General features: G+C 44.0%; 1 protein-coding gene and 1 long non-coding RNA gene across 2 annotated transcripts; both read left to right on the top strand.

The window, feature by feature from the left end:
- Positions 1-346: 346 nt before the first annotated feature.
- Positions 347-5,808, top strand: LOC142310389 (uncharacterized). The gene is made up of 3 exons (XR_012754148.1): positions 347-469; positions 3,254-3,368; positions 5,451-5,808. It is a non-coding gene; the product is annotated as an uncharacterized LOC142310389 (long non-coding RNA).
- Positions 1,160-3,010, top strand: LOC142310530 (oocyte zinc finger protein XlCOF29-like). The gene is made up of 3 exons (XM_075348052.1): positions 1,160-1,165; positions 2,507-2,656; positions 2,786-3,010. Exons 1-3 carry the CDS (start codon positions 1,160-1,162, stop codon positions 3,008-3,010), a joined length of 381 nt encoding a protein of 126 aa, XP_075204167.1.
- Positions 5,809-15,719: the final 9,911 nt, after the last annotated feature.

Genomic DNA, 15,719 nt, shown 5'->3' with positions numbered 1-15,719 from the left:
GAATAACAGATGGACAGAACTGGAGAGGTGAGGACTCTGGAAATGTCTGGAGTGAGATTTATTACTGTGTCTCTCCATAACCAGGATTACACAGTAGTGAAGAAGACCTCTAGTGAGCGCTGTCAGGCCCCTGTGTCTGAGGGATGGGGAAGACCCCTGAGCCCAATCACGGGGCCTCCACCTCACCCCCCGATACATGAGGACATCAATGACCAGAAGATCCTAGAACTCACCTACAAGATGATTGAGCTGCTGACTGGAGAGGTGACACTGCTGGGAATGCTGGGACATTATACAGTAGCGCTATGAAGGGATCGGGGGTGATGGTATCATTGTATGTGTCAGGTTCCTATAAGGTGTCAGGACGTTACCGTTTATTTCTCCATGGAGGAGTGGGAGTATTTAGAAGGACACAAAGATCTGTACAAGGACGTCATGATGGAGGTTCCCCAGCCCCTCACATCACGAGGTAATAGACAGGACTAAATACACATGGCCTATAATTCTCTGTATGTAAGGAATGAATTCAGTCCCTCCCTGTATGTGTCTCCTCCAGTTCTATCCGGTAAGAGGACAACACCAGAGAGATGTCCCCGTCCTCTTCTCTCACAGGACTGTAAACAAGAAGATCCCGATGTTCCTCAGGATCATCAGGTAGATGGAGAGAAGGAGCCATGAAATCTCCCTATGATGTGTAGACGGCTGTGAAGGTCTTGTGCTCAGTCTTGTTTTATCCTCCAGTATTATATGGGTTATACTTGTGTAATGAGAGCGGTGGAGATGGCAGGATTAGAGCTGATCATAGATGGCACTTCTCCATCTGCTGTGACTTTTGGATCACATTTATCCCGTTCTCTACACTGAGCACTTACATCAGGGTTTTGACACCAGGTTATCGGACAGAGAGAGGTCGCCCCTATCCCATGGGTCAGAAGGTCACAGCGCACGCCAGCAGTAGTAGCATCTGCTTTGCCTTCCATGTAGCTGTGCAGACTAAGGTTGTGCTGGTGTGCTAGGGTTAAGCAGACCCTTGTGTCTTTCTTGGCTTACCATCCTGAGTTGTCTCAGCTGTTCTGATTTCTGCTCTCCCCCTGGTATAAGTTCTCACCACTTTACCTCAGTAGTTGCCAGTGATAACTTGCTTTTCCATGGTCCTGGCATGAAGGTGAGAGCCATGGAAAGAAAAATTGTTTTGAATTTGATCCTGGAGATTGCTGCTTGGAAATTTTCTTTGGTGTCTTCCTATTGATCATCTCCCTTTTTATTTATTTCTCTTCCATCCCCCTTTTTCACCACTTGTTGTTTGGGAATGCATTTTCTTTTTCCTTTGTTGTTTTCCTTTTGTGTCATTATCATAAAGCAGGACTAGTGTTCCTCCTGTCCTGCTCACTAGACACAGTTGTGATTAGGGTAAGACAGGGATAGACATGTGATTGCTGCACAAGGGGAAAGAACCTGTCTTGGACATCGGGGAGCTCAGGATTGCTCAGAGTAAGTGACAGGGTTTATCCTTCCTGTTCTTCCCTAGAGGCAGTGGTTCCCACCCCATCTTTCTCATAATACACCGCTCAGCCTCTTGGTGAAAAACAACAACCAGGGACTGCCCTGTATTGGTAACTTGTGCCTATTGTTAGCAAAGTCCAACCTCAGAGTCTCTGGTGATGACTGGGTAGGCACTTAATCATGACCCCCTAGATAAGCCTGGTTAAGGGTGCAGTGAGGCTACGCCCTTCTCAACCTATTAGTGTGACAGGTTTACATGTAATTCTTCAAATGACATGATTCAGATGAAACCCCCAAAGGATCCATTCACTGTAATAAGGCAGCAGAGTTAAGGGGGCTTTACACGCTACGACATCGCTAATGCGAACTCGTTGGGGTCACGGATTTGGTGACGCACATCCGGCCGCATTAGCGATGCCGTTGCGTGTGACACCGATGAACGATTTTGCATCGTTGCAAAAACGTGCAAAATCGCTCATCGGTGACATGGGGGTCCATTCTCAGAAATCGTTACTGCAGCAGTAACGAGGTTGTTCCTCGTTCCTGCGGCAGCACACATCGCTCCGTGTGACGCCGCAGGAACGAGGAAGCTCTCCTTACCTGCCTCCCGGCCACAATGCGGAAGGAAGGAGGTGGGCGGGATGTTACGTCCCGCTCATCTCCGCCCCTCCGCTTCTATTGGGCGGCGGCTCAGTGACGTCGCTGTGACGCCGCACGGACCGCCCCCTTAGAAAGGAGGCGGTTCGTCGGTCACAGCGACGTCGCCAAGCAGGTAAGTATGTGTGACGGGTTCGGGCGATGTTGTGCGGCACGGGCAGCGATTTGCCCGTGTCGCGCAACAGATGGGGGCGGGTACCCACACTAGCGATATCGGGACCGATATCGCAGTGTGTAAAGTAGCCTTTAGTCTGGACTCCTCACGGCAGCGCGGCAGTCATCCCTATCTAGTGAACGGTTATCTCCAGTAATTGTATTATTACAGTGGATTCTTCTCCTCATTCAGGTCCCTACAATATCGGATCCTCTCAGTGGAGATCTTCTATATAAGAGAATTCTCCTGATTGACCCATCAAGGATGGATATGGACAGGGACAAGATGGCGAAGAGGATATTACACCTCACCCTAGAGATCCTTTTCCGGCTTACTGGAGAGGTGAGCGTTTCTGATGACGTCACATTACATCATTCTTATCTATGGGAATAACAGATGGACAGAACTGGAGAGGTGAGGACTCTGGAAATGTCTGGAGTGAGATTTATTACTGTGTCTCTACATAACCAGGATTACACAGTAGTGAAGAAGACCTCTAGTGAGCGCTGTCAGGCCCCTGTGTCTGAGGGATGGGGACGACCACTGAGCCCAATCATGGGGCCTCCACTTCACCCCCCGATACATGAGGACATCAATGACCAGAAGATCCTAGAACTCACCTACAAGATGATTGAGCTGCTGACTGGAGAGGTGACACTGCTGGGAATGCTGGGACATTATACAGTAACGCTATGAAGGGATCGGGGGTGACAGTATCATTGTATGTGTCAGGTTCCTATAAGGTGTCAGGACGTCACCATCTATTTTTCCATGGAGGAGTGGGAGTATTTAGAAGGACAGAAAGATCTGTACAAGGACGTCATGATGGAGGCTCCCCAGCCTCTCACATCACCAGGTAATAGACAGGACTAAATACACATGGCCTATAATTATCTGTATGTAAGGAATGAATTCCGTTCCTGTATATGTCTCCTCCAGTTCTATCCAGTAAGAGGACAACACCAGAGAGATGTCCCCGTCCTCTTCTCCCACAGGACTGTAAACAAGAAGACCCCCGATGTTCCTCAGGATGTGTCTCCTCCAGCTCTATCCAGTAAGAGATATCTACTCATGTACTTTATGCACTAATTTTGTGATTTAATTTTTAGACTTTCTGCTCTGGGGTTTTTTTCAGCTGTATTTTTTTTTGCTTCTGCTTCTTCTGATGTTTGTTTCTAGTGCCTTCTCTATGTTGTTATGAAGGCAACTCAAAGACCTGCAGAGGGTTCATAATGCCCTGTTTCCCCAAAAATACGACCTACACCAAAAATAAGAGCTAGCATGATTTCTTGGGATTTTTGGAGAATGGTTGAAATCAAATAATAAGATCTAGTTACAGTCAGGACCAGTGTTGGGAGGCATCAAACTGAGCAATTTCTCAGGAACCGCACTCTCTTAGGGACGCCATCAGTTGTATTCTCAAGTTGATTGTTTAAGGACCTTTGATGACTTCAGAGTCATGTGACATGATGTTATTAATCTTTCAACATTTCCACATCTTAAGCGGGCTTTACACGCTACAATATATCTAACGATGTGTCGGCGGGGTCATGTCATAAGTGACGCACATCCGGCATCGTTAGTGTTGTAGTTGCGTGTGACACCTACGTGCGATTCCGATTGTACGCAAAAACATTGATCGCATACACGTCGTTCATTTTCTAAAAATGGAACATCCGGTTGTTCAATGTTCCCGAGGCAGCATACATCGCTGTGTGTGACACCCCAGGAATGATGAACACCGCTTACCTGCGTCCCGCCGGCTATGCGGAAGGAGGTGGGCGGGTTGTTTACGTCCCGCTCATCTCCGCCCCTCCACTTCTATTGGGCGGTTGCTGTGTGACGTCGCTGTGACGCCGAACGTCCCTCCCCCTTCAGGAAGTGGATATTCGCCGCCCACAGCGAGGTCGTATGGCAGGTAAGTACGTGTGACGGGGGTTACAGCATTGTGCGACAGGGGCAACAAATTGGCCATGCCGCACAAGCGATGGGGGTGAGTGCAATCGCAAATGCGATCGCACGTTTAATTGAAACGTGTAAAGCAGCCTTTATTCTGGCAGATTGTGCGGGATTAACCCTTTTTCTTCTTTTGGTTTGAAGACATATTTGGATAGACCGCAAGACCCTGCTACCTGCTTTGGTTAAAAAGCTTCAGAATAGGCCATCAATGTTACAGTCCCGGACAACACTGTTAAATATCCGACATCTGTCTCTAACTATTTTATTTTCGTCTTAAAAATTGAAATTGTCTATGTTGTGTGTCAATGTTACTAGGAGAATTTTGCAGCTTCTGACAACTGGCATGGCAGCGTCAGGATCTGTGGATACTGCACTCTGCCTGCTAACTTCTTTGATATTTGTGAGCAGCTCAAGTAGACACAGGCATGAAACCACAGGCTTAGGCAGGCTAGCAAGAGTTAATCTCTGCTAGGCTGCTTGTTAATATTTTTCATACATGCTGTAGGGGAGCCAGTGTCATTCGCTCCCCTCCTGTATATACTGGCTGGACTATTCCATTAATGCCAGCTGTAGTTTACCTATACTGGTCTGGTCAGGTGTTGTGAATTGTTGCTGTGACCTGTTTTCGTGTTAACCCTTGTTGTCTTTTTGTTGCTGCTTTCCTGCTCTTACTTTTCTCCTTAGTCTCTCATTGTTTAATTCTGTGAGTTTGCAGTATGTATGAATTTTGGTTTTCTTATTTGTTTTAATCTTTTTCCATCATACTCCTGCCCCTTCCTTCCCTAGGGGGATAACAGATTACATCTGGTCAGGAGAATAGTAAGGCCCAAGACTGGCATCTCCACTTACAGGAGTAATCCAGAAGTTAGAGAGAGCCTAAGGTCTCCTAGCATGAGGGACAGTTTAGGAGTCCCTTGTGCCTCGCTATCCTGCATTCATATCGTGACAAATTAGATTATTTACTGTAGGACATTTCAGAGAACTGGTGCTACTGGAGAGATATTTTGGAGACAGGAATGGGAGGTCCGAATTAACGAAGATGTAACACTAAGATCTCGAAATTAGAAAATAGATTCAGAATAATTTGTTTCCTAGTTTAATTTCGGATGTTATGGTTTAAAACACAATGTGCTTTCAAAACATCATTAAAAACTAATAACATTGTGTTTATATTTAGCAGATGACTGTATTGGGAGTTCAGATGGACCTCTAATATCTTCAGAATTTATAACAGATGATGAAAGTATCACACATGATACAAATGAGGAGCATGCTGTTGTCCCAGATATACCTCCAGTCCTTCCTAGGATTGATCTATCATCTGATCTTTTCAAACAAGTCAAAAATTCCAATCATCAAAAAACTCACACAGGGGCGAAGCCATTTTCCTGTTCAGAATGTGGGAAATGTTTTATTCAGAAATCAACATTTGTTGTGCATCAAAGATCTCACACAGGGGCGAAGCCATTTTCATGTTCAGAATGTGGGAAATGTTTTATTCAGAAATCAGACCTTGTTAGACATCAGAAAATTCACACAGGGGAGAAGCAGTTTTCATGTTCAGAGTGTGGGAAATGTTTTATTCAGAATTCAGAACTTGTTGTGCATCAAAGATCTCACACAGGGGAGAAGCCATTTTCCTGTTCAGAATGTGGGAAATGTTTTATTCAGAAATCAAACTTTGTTACACATCAAAAAATTCACACAGGGGAGAAGCCATTTTCATGTTCACAATGTGGGAAATGTTTTTTTGGGAGATCAAATCTTGTTACACATCAGAAAATTCACACAGGGGCAAAGCCATTTTCATGTTCAGAATGTGGGAAATGTTTTATTCAGAAATCAAAACTTGTTGTGCATCAAAGATCTCACACAGGGGCGAAGCCATTTTCATGTTCAGAATGTGGGAAATGTTTTATTCAGAAATCAGACCTTGTTAGACATCAGAACATTCACACAGGGGAGAAGCCGTTTTCATGTTCAGAGTGTGGGAAATGTTTTATTCGGAAATCAAAACTTGTTGTGCATCAAAGATCTCATACGGGGGAGAAGCCATTTTCATGTTCAGAATGTGGGAAATGTTTTATACGGAAATCAGATCTTGTTAGACATCAGAAAATTCACACAGGGGAGAAGCCATTTTCATGTTCAGAATGTGGGAAATGTTTTATTAAGAAATCAGATCTTGTTGTGCATCAAAGATCTCATACAGGGGAGAAGCCATTTTCATGTTCAGAATGTGGGAAATGTTTTATTCGGAAATCAGATCTTGTTTGGCATCAAAGATCTCATACAGGGGAGAAGCCATATTCATGTTCAGAGTGTGGGAAATGTTTTACTAGGAAATTATGTCTTGGTTACCATCAAAAAAATCACACAAAATAAAAAATAAATCAAAAAACCATTTTTATGTTCTGAATGTGGAAAATGTTATTCTCAGAAATCGGATCTCGTTAAACATTTGCTGAAGCCATACAGGGAAGGAACCGTTTTCATGTTGTGAATAATTGAAATGTTTAGGGCTCATGCGCACGTTGCTTTTTTTTTTTTTTTTGCGTTTCTGCAGCATTTTAAGCTGCAGCATCACATTGTCAAAATTCATGCGTGCTGCTTCACCAGCAAAGTATCTATGAGAATCATGCAAAATCCGTGCGCACGGTGCTTTTTTAAACGCAATGTTTTGATTGTCAAAAATTTGAGAAAATCTCTGCGTTTAAAAAAAGTAGCATGACACTTCTTTTGTTCATTTTGGCAGCGTTCTACACCCATTGAAATCAATGAGTTGTAGAAAACGCTACCAAAATGCTAAGCAGTGCGTTTGCATGTTTATTTGACAATAACAAACGCAGGTCTTTTGGTCTCTCTCTCTGTTGATGTCGGTCTCTCCCTCCCACCCCCTCTCTCATACTCCCCGATCATGGGTGCGGCGCTGCACGGCGTTCACACTGTGGCGGCTTCTCTTTTGAAATTGCCGGCCGCTCATTATTCAATCTCCTATTCCCTGCTTCCTCTGCCCACCGGCGCCTATGATTGGTTGCAATCAGACACGCACCCACGCTGAGTGACAGCTGTCTCACTGCAACCAATCACAGCTGTCGGTGGGCATGTCTATATCCTGCAGTAAAAAAAAAAAATAAATTAAAACCAACGTGAGGTCCCCCCCAATATTGATACCAGCCAGGGTAAAGCCATACGGCTGAAGGCTGGTATTCTCAGGATGGGGAGCTCCACGTTATGGGGAGCCCCCCAGCCTAACAATATCAGCCAGCAGCCGCCCGGAATTGCCGCATTCATTAGATGCGAGAGTCCCGGGACTCTACCCGGCTCATCCCGAATTGCCCTGGTGTGGAGGCAATCTGGGTAATAAGGAGTTACCACTTTATTAACCCCTCAAAAACACCTCCAGTTCCGGCGTAATCCACACACGGTCCCACGACGCTTTCAGCTCTGCTACATCGGAAGCTGACAGGAGCGGCAGTAGAACACCGCCGCTCCTGTGAGCTCCATGCAGCAACTGAAGTGAGTCGCGCGATCAGCTGTGCTGTCATTGAGGTTACTCTCAGCCACCGCTCTCAGGTGGAGGACTCCAGCTGTGGACTCTAATCACCTGAGTGAAAGCACAGCTGATTGCGTGTCTCACTGCAGTCACTCAGGGGATTTGCGATCACAGGTGAGTCCTTCACGTGTGACCGCAAATCAGGCTGCGACACAGAGAGAGAGAGAGACGCGCGATGTCAGTGAAATCGGGTGAAACTCTGACGTCACTGCTGCGGACTCCTGTGTCCTGTCACTGACCTCGGAGGTTCATCTGAGTTCATGACAGCACACAGAGAAAGAGTTGCGGGATGACAATTAAGTCGGGTGAAGTTCATCCGAGTTCATTCTCATCGCCCGGCTCTGTCTGTGTCTGCTGTCAGTGGGCATGTAGCAGAGCTGAATTGCTGGGGGACCGCATTGACAAAAAAGCATGTAAAATGCATGCAAAAAGCATCCAAAATACATGCGTTTTGGATGCATTCTTTTTGTCAACTCGCAGTGTCAAGTGTGCCAGAGGGTACATTTATTTCTGCACTAGTCAGGACGCAGTGTGCGCATGAGCCCTTAATTTGTAAATCAAGTCTTGCCAACCATCAGAAAACCAACAGAGTGGAGCAGCAATTTTTGCTTTCAGAATTTGCCAAACGTTTTTAAGATTAGTCAGGTCCTGTTGTCAGATGAGTGACACGGGAGAAGCCATCATGATGTACCATAATTCAAAGGGTTTTATCCAAAAATCTGCTACAAAAGGAAGAATTAGTGAGGGAAAGAACCATTTATTTTCTTTTTAAACTTATCATATTTTTCAGACCATAATACATAACTAGGCTTTGAGGAGGAATATAGGGAAAAAGATTGACGCAAAAAATGTGGTCATGAAGCACTGTTATAGGGGGATCTGCTGCTGACACTGTTACGGGGATAAAATCCCCCAATTCTGTACTAATGTTCCCCATCCTGGGCCCCTTCCAGATATACTGTATGTGTCTCCCATCCTCATGTATATGTGCTTAATCCTGGTATAGGTGTTGCCCATCTTTATCCCATCCTAATATATATGGCACTTGTCCTAGTATACTGTATATATTCCCATTCAGTAAGGTAAAAAAAAAGGAGGGGTTGAATCCGCTCACCTGTTCCTAGAGCCCACTAGATTGGATCGTGCATGGATGCAGAAAGACTGCCAGTCTTGTCAATAAGCATAGAATCCAGGAAGAAAGCTCCAGCACAGAATATAGGGAAAAATATAGGTAAAAATCGTAGTTTTATTTATAAATCCTTAAAAATTGCATCATTAGGTCATTTAAACATATTCAAAGAGTACGCGTTTCGAGCATAGTTGCTCTTACTCCTCTCAGAAGCAATTATGCTCGAAACGCGTACTCTGAATATGTTTGAATGACCTAATGATGGACTTTTTAAGGATTTATAAATAAAACTACGATTTTTACCTATATTATTCCCTGGATTCTGTGCTTGAGCTTTCTTCCTGGATTCTACAGTTAGGTCCAGAAATATTTGGACAGTGACACAATTTTCACGAGTTGGGCTCTGCATGCCACCACATTGGATTTGAAATGAAACCTCTACAACAGAATTCAAGTGCAGATTGTAACGTTTAATTTGAAGGTTTGAACAAAAATATCTGATAGAAATTGTAGGAATTGTACACATTTCTTTACAAACACTCCACATTTGGAGGCAATCACTGCCTTAAGTCTTGAACCCATGGACATCACCAAACGCTGGGTTTCCTCCTTCTTAATGCTTTGCCAGGCCTTTACAGCCGCAGCCTTCAGGTCTTGCTTGTTTGTGGCTCTTTCCGTCTTAAGTCTGGATTTGAGCAAGTGAAATGCATGCTCAATTGGGTTAAGATCTGGTGATTGACTTGGCCATTGCAGAATGTTCCACTTTTTTGCACTCATGAACTCCTGGGTAGCTTTGGCTGTATGCTTGGGGTCATTGTCCATCTGTACTATGAAGCGCCGTCCGATCAACTTTGCAGCATTTGGCTGAATCTGGGCTGAAAGTATATCCCGGTACACTTCAGAATTCATTCGACTACTCTTGTCTGCTGTTATGTCATCAATAAACACAAGTGACCCAGTGCCATTGAAAGCCATGCATGCCCATGCCATCACGTTGCCTCCACCATGTTTTACAGAGGATGTGGTGTGCATTGGATCTTGTGCCGTTCCCTTTCTTCTCCAAACTTTTTTCTTCCCATCATTCTGGTACAGGTTGATCTTTGTCTCATCTGTCCATAGAATACTTTTCCAGAACTGAGCTGGCTTCATGAGGTGTTTTTCAGCAAATTTAACTCTGGCCTGTCTATTTTTGGAATTGATGAATGGTTTGCATCTAGATGTGAACCCTTTGTATTTACTTTCATGGAGTCTTCTCTTTACTGTTGACTTAGAGACAAATACACCTACTTCACTGAGAGTGTTCTGGACTTCAGTTGATGTTGTGAACGGGTTCTTCTTCACTAAAGAAAGTATGCGGCGATCATCCACCACTGTTGTCATCCGTGGACGCCCAGGCCTTTTTGAGTTCCCAAGCTCACCAGTCAATTCCTTTTTTCTCAGAATGTACCCGACTGTTGATTTTGCTACTCTAAGCATGTCTGCTATCTCTCTGATAGATTTTTTCTTTTTTTTCAGCCTCAGGATGTTCTGCTTCACCTCAATTGAGAGTTCCTTAGACCGCATGTTGTCTGGTCACAGCAACAGCTTCCAAATGCAAAACCACACACCTGTAATCAACCTCAGACCTTTTAACTACTTCATTGATTATAGGTTAACGAGGGAGACGCCTTCAGAGTTAATTGCAGCCCTTAGAGTCCCTTGTCCAATTACTTTTGGTCCCTTGAAACAGAGGAGGCTATGCATTACAGAGCTTTGATTCCTAAACCCTTTCTCCGATTTGGATGTGAAAACTCTCATATTGCAGCTGGGAGTGTGCACTTTCAGCCCATATTATATATATAATTGTATTTCTGAACATGTTTTTGTAAACAGCTAAAATAACAAAACTTGTGTCACTGTCCAAATATTTCTGGACCTAACTGTATGTATATATCCCCATACTTGTATATAGCTCTCATCTTGGGCCCATTCTGTTATATATTTCCCCATAATGCTGCACACATAAGATGATGCAGCGTGTGCAGCTGCACACATTGGTGCATGGTGTACTCTTCTGATGCTGGCAAGTGACTTCAGTATGTAAGCAGTGCATGACATTACTTCCATGCGTCCACAGTTACATGCGGACATCAGCTGCCGGAATATTCACTGCTCCCCACGCCCGGGATTATGGGCTTGGGGAGCAGGTAATATTTTTTCTCGAATAGTCAACACATGTGACTGACCAGCCATAGCAGTAAGCCGGTGGCTGGGTGATGTGTGCCCAATATTAAAGAGAATGAATATTCACTGCTCCCCATGTTAATAATACCGCCCACATCTTGGTTGGCGCTGGCTTCACTGCCTAGAGGTGAGCGGGATTATGGCATGGGGAGCAGTGAATATTCATTTTCTTTTTTAGCTGCACACTGTTAGCCCTTTTGAGAGCCTTTAGGAACATTTGTGAAAGGTTTTGATACTGGATTATATTTAGATAATTCACTAATCTCAGGTTGCCCACTGCTTTATTTACTAAAAAGCGCAGCCCCAGATTGGAGATAGGAACTCTTAAGTATATCACATTGTATATAATTGTATTTAAAAACTTCTTGTTTTGTTAATAAATGCTTGTAAATATATATTCTTCATGCCTGTCTTACTCTATTGTCTAGATGTGATGATTTTGCCTCAGAACCTCTGGAGATGGGACAGAGCTATAGACATTTCGCACAAAATACCTATGCTGGGATTTTGGGAATTAAATGCCAATCTGTCACTAAGTGTTTAACCCTTAATTAAAAATCAAAATAATATATAAAGACAGTGCCACATTAGGTACGGGAAAGTACCAAGCGAATGAAGTAAGGGAGGGCAAACCCTGTGTTTAGGGAAGGGGGAGATGGTGACCACTGACCAAGCCTAACGCTGGGCCCTGGATTCCCTCACCACGCTGAGCCGGATAAATAATCCTAGTCTGACCCTGATCAGGGCCCTAGGTAGAGAGCGGTTCAGATGAGCTCTTTGTCAACCTCACTAGGCACTAAAGGACACACGGATAACAAAGAAAGGAAAACAACAAACAACTTATCGCAAGACGACTCAGTAAGAAGTTCAGTAAATAGCAGCTACTATCCTACTGATGCGTGCAAGTCGCCTGCTTGCATCCAGACTTTGTGAAGGAAATGAATAATTCCAGCACAATTCCAGAGAAAATGAGTGTACATAAACCCAAGGGGAAATAAAGACTATTAGCAACTGAAGTAAAGAGGAGCTTCCGTGGGTCCTAAAAAAACAACAAGGATGAAAACCCAGCAGAGGAGATATCAGTACACTGAATACTGGCAGCTGCAAAATTAAAAAGTCAGCGAGTATTTTGCACACACAAATGCTGTGACCTTCTATTGCCGGACACCAAAGGTCTGTCTGTTACCCATGACCGATAGGGACTCTGATTCCAATGATGTGTCATTTACTGGGCTGCTTGCTGTAGTTTTGATAAAAACACTGTATTATCCCTAGTGGATTATCACTAGAGAACTAGTAAAACTACTGCCATGTATCCTCCATCTTCATTAGCTCTGTATAACCCGCCATCACTTGATTGGCAGCTTTCTGTCTATGCTCATTGTACATAGCTGCCAATCAATGGTGGTTATACATAGAGCAGCACTTCGAGAACTGGTAGATCTTAAGCAAATAAAAATGATCCTTATCAAAACTTCAGCAAGCAGCCAAGTAAGTGACACAAGGCTGGAATCAGGATCTCTGCTTATATAGTTTGATTGGACACACGTTACAAGTAGCTTTGTTTCTCTTAATCTATAAATCACATCCGAAGCCATACGCTATTAAATGTTATATATTTAATCTGAAAAGTAGGCAGTGTTTATAAAAATATACATATTACAAAGGAGAACAAAAATAATAATACAGTATATACAATTACATTAAATAAAAGGGAATAACCAAAGGGAAATTGATGAACTTGGGTCACAGAAATTACTTTTGATTTCTGGAGAGAAGGACTCCAATGGAACGTGGAGCAATCCTACACAGCAATGTTCCTTTCACTGAACAAGGATGATAGTGATATAGAAGGGTTAATAGTTTCTCTATTTCTTCATTAAAGATTTATTGTTATTAGTAAGTATATCTGATGGTAGTTCATAGTCATGGAGCCTACGGAATAAGAGACAGGCTCAATGATTATTATGGTCTCTAAACGTTCTTCTTATCTTCTTCTTATCTCATATGCATGACTCTACATTTTTTGTTTTGCTAAAACTTAAAGGTCATATGAGCAACTAGTAAAGTTCAGCTAGAAGTTTTTTTCTCTTTCTTTTGCAATATCACATTGATCTGTAAATGGTATAAATAAACTGTACTTTCATTAAATAAACAGAAGAAATTGATCATGCCCACATGGATGCTGGTCTTTTCTCTCCGAGCGCTCGATCTGGATTAAGGTCTGAAGAGGCCTAATTCAGAGGACCTCACTGGTGATCCCATAAGCTGACTTGTGACAAAACAGAACAGCTACAACAATAGTCTGCATTAGTTTTTTATAAACACAAGTTACACCCACATACTTCTCCTCTGGTGATTCATAACGCGGCTGGACTTCAGATAATTATAGGATGTGTCTAAGTCTTAGAAAATGATGAGCTCTCAATTCATATTTTCTATAAGGGGGAAAGGATTTGCATTTGTCTATTTTTCTATTCAACTGCTGCTCTTATCTCTATCGGAAATAAATCTGTCCTTTTCTGTATTCTTGTGCATTTGAGCTGAGATTGGCCTCACATCTGCTAGAGGATTCTCTATAGTTACCTGTTTCCAAAGGAGGGGGTCAGATTCATAATCATCTTATTGAGTCTTTATGGATTTTATCATTTCTATGAGACAGGATTACATATTGATGTTTTTCCATAATCAAGGTTTTATCCCCTTGAAAGTCGAGCTCAGTTTTTTGGACACTTGCCTCAACTTGGTGCTTGAAGAGTTCAATAAAATCAGACATTTTACACTCCCATCTACAGAAAATAACCTAAATAAAAAAGAAAAGGTTGCACTTCCGGATCCGGTCCTGGCTGAGGTGGAGGCATAGAGGAGAAGTTCCCGCCACCCCCTGGAAAAATCAGTCTGACAGAAGCCCCTCTGCACCAGAGATCGGGACGAGAGTGATCCAGCTGGGAAGCGGAGGTCGGCAGCAATGGACAGGTACCTGCTGCGGAGTGCCAGCGGCGTTGAGAGGCCCGGGAGAGGCGGTGACGCTGCGGACACGAGAGGAGTGGAGGAGATGAATATGGCGCCGGCAAGCCTGCCTGGGGCGGAGCCAGAGGTGCAGGGGAGAGATGCGATGGATCTGTGTCAGAGCGGGAGAGTAACGGAGGACACGGCTGAGGAGTCAGAGGAATGCGGAGCTGGAGACAGGTGGATGCAGGGGTCAGAGGAAAGCAGCTCACAGTGGGAGGATGAGAGAGATGTGGGGGGAGAGATGAGAGAGGACGCTGGCGATATGGAGGGGCATATGGAGGAACGGGAGGGCTGGAGGAAAAAGCAGGCAAGCGGAGCAGAGAGAACAGAGGGGGACAACCTCACCACAGGAGGAGCTCAATCTCTGGCACCCCTTGTAAAGGAGGCAAAAGGCAGCAAAATCCACTGACATCTCAATTCTACAAGACACCAGAGGGAGGCAGAGGCTCAGCACAAACAAGAAGATCTAAGAAAACAGCACCACCTGCTGGCCAAAATAAGCAATTACAAGAGTTCTATGTGGATTATAAAAAATTGGCAATAGAAGTGGCATCTCATCTGTCTAAAGAAATAAAAATAGCCATTGAGGCAGCAGTACAAACTTCACTAGTCGCCATGCAGAAACAATTGACCGATCATTCAAACAGACTTACAGAAACAGAGCAGAGAATCTCTAGTTCTGAGGAGGCAATCTTGACCATGCAAGAACAGATAGCAACTCTTGTAAAATCTAATGAATACTTGAAAGACAAGGCAGAGGACCTAGAAAACAGGTCGAGACAAAACAATCTTCGCATTGTGGGGCTGCCAGAATCGGTAACACTGGGACAGCTAGACAGCATTTGTGAGGCGGAACTACCACAGGCGTTGGGTATAAAAGCGAAGTTTAGAGTGGAAAGGGCCCACAGAGTGGGACCATTGAGGCAGCAAGAGGCGAATAAAGGAGAAGGACAAAATTCAAGCAATAAATCCCCACCAAGAGCCAGATAGGTGATAGTCAAATACCTCAACTACAAGCACAAAGAAGAAATACTGAAAGCTTTTAGAGAACGAAAACGGCCTTTACAATACCAAGGAAATAGACTGTTGATCTTTGAAGACTACTCTGTTGATGTATCTAAACGTAGGAAGGAACTCAGCAAACTTTGCACATTTCTGTACAACAAAAGAGTAAAATGCCAACTGCTTTACCCGGCAATATTAAAGGTCAGGAACTCCAATGGTTCGTTCTCATACTACAAAGACCACAAGGAAGCGAAAACATCCTCATGTCAGAACATAACAGGAGCCAGACGGAGGAACAAGAGAGGAGATCTAATGGAGGAGGAAACTACAGAAAAGGTTCCCCTACAGGCTCGGGAAGAGAGGGTGGCCAACACAGCAGGCAAACACAACCCGAGACCAGCGGAGAAAGGAGTCGCAGTCCAGTCCAACAGCCTAGCCCTGGGACAGAGGGGGAACTAATCGAATTACCTACCCTCGGTGGTAAGGGGAGGGGGGGAAGAGAAGCCCCCCCTTTCTTCTTT

Source organism: Anomaloglossus baeobatrachus, chromosome 5 (assembly GCF_048569485.1).
Source record: "Anomaloglossus baeobatrachus isolate aAnoBae1 chromosome 5, aAnoBae1.hap1, whole genome shotgun sequence".
Taxonomy (NCBI): Eukaryota; Metazoa; Chordata; class Amphibia; order Anura; family Aromobatidae; genus Anomaloglossus; species Anomaloglossus baeobatrachus.
This window is presented reverse-complemented; position numbering and strand designations above follow the sequence as displayed.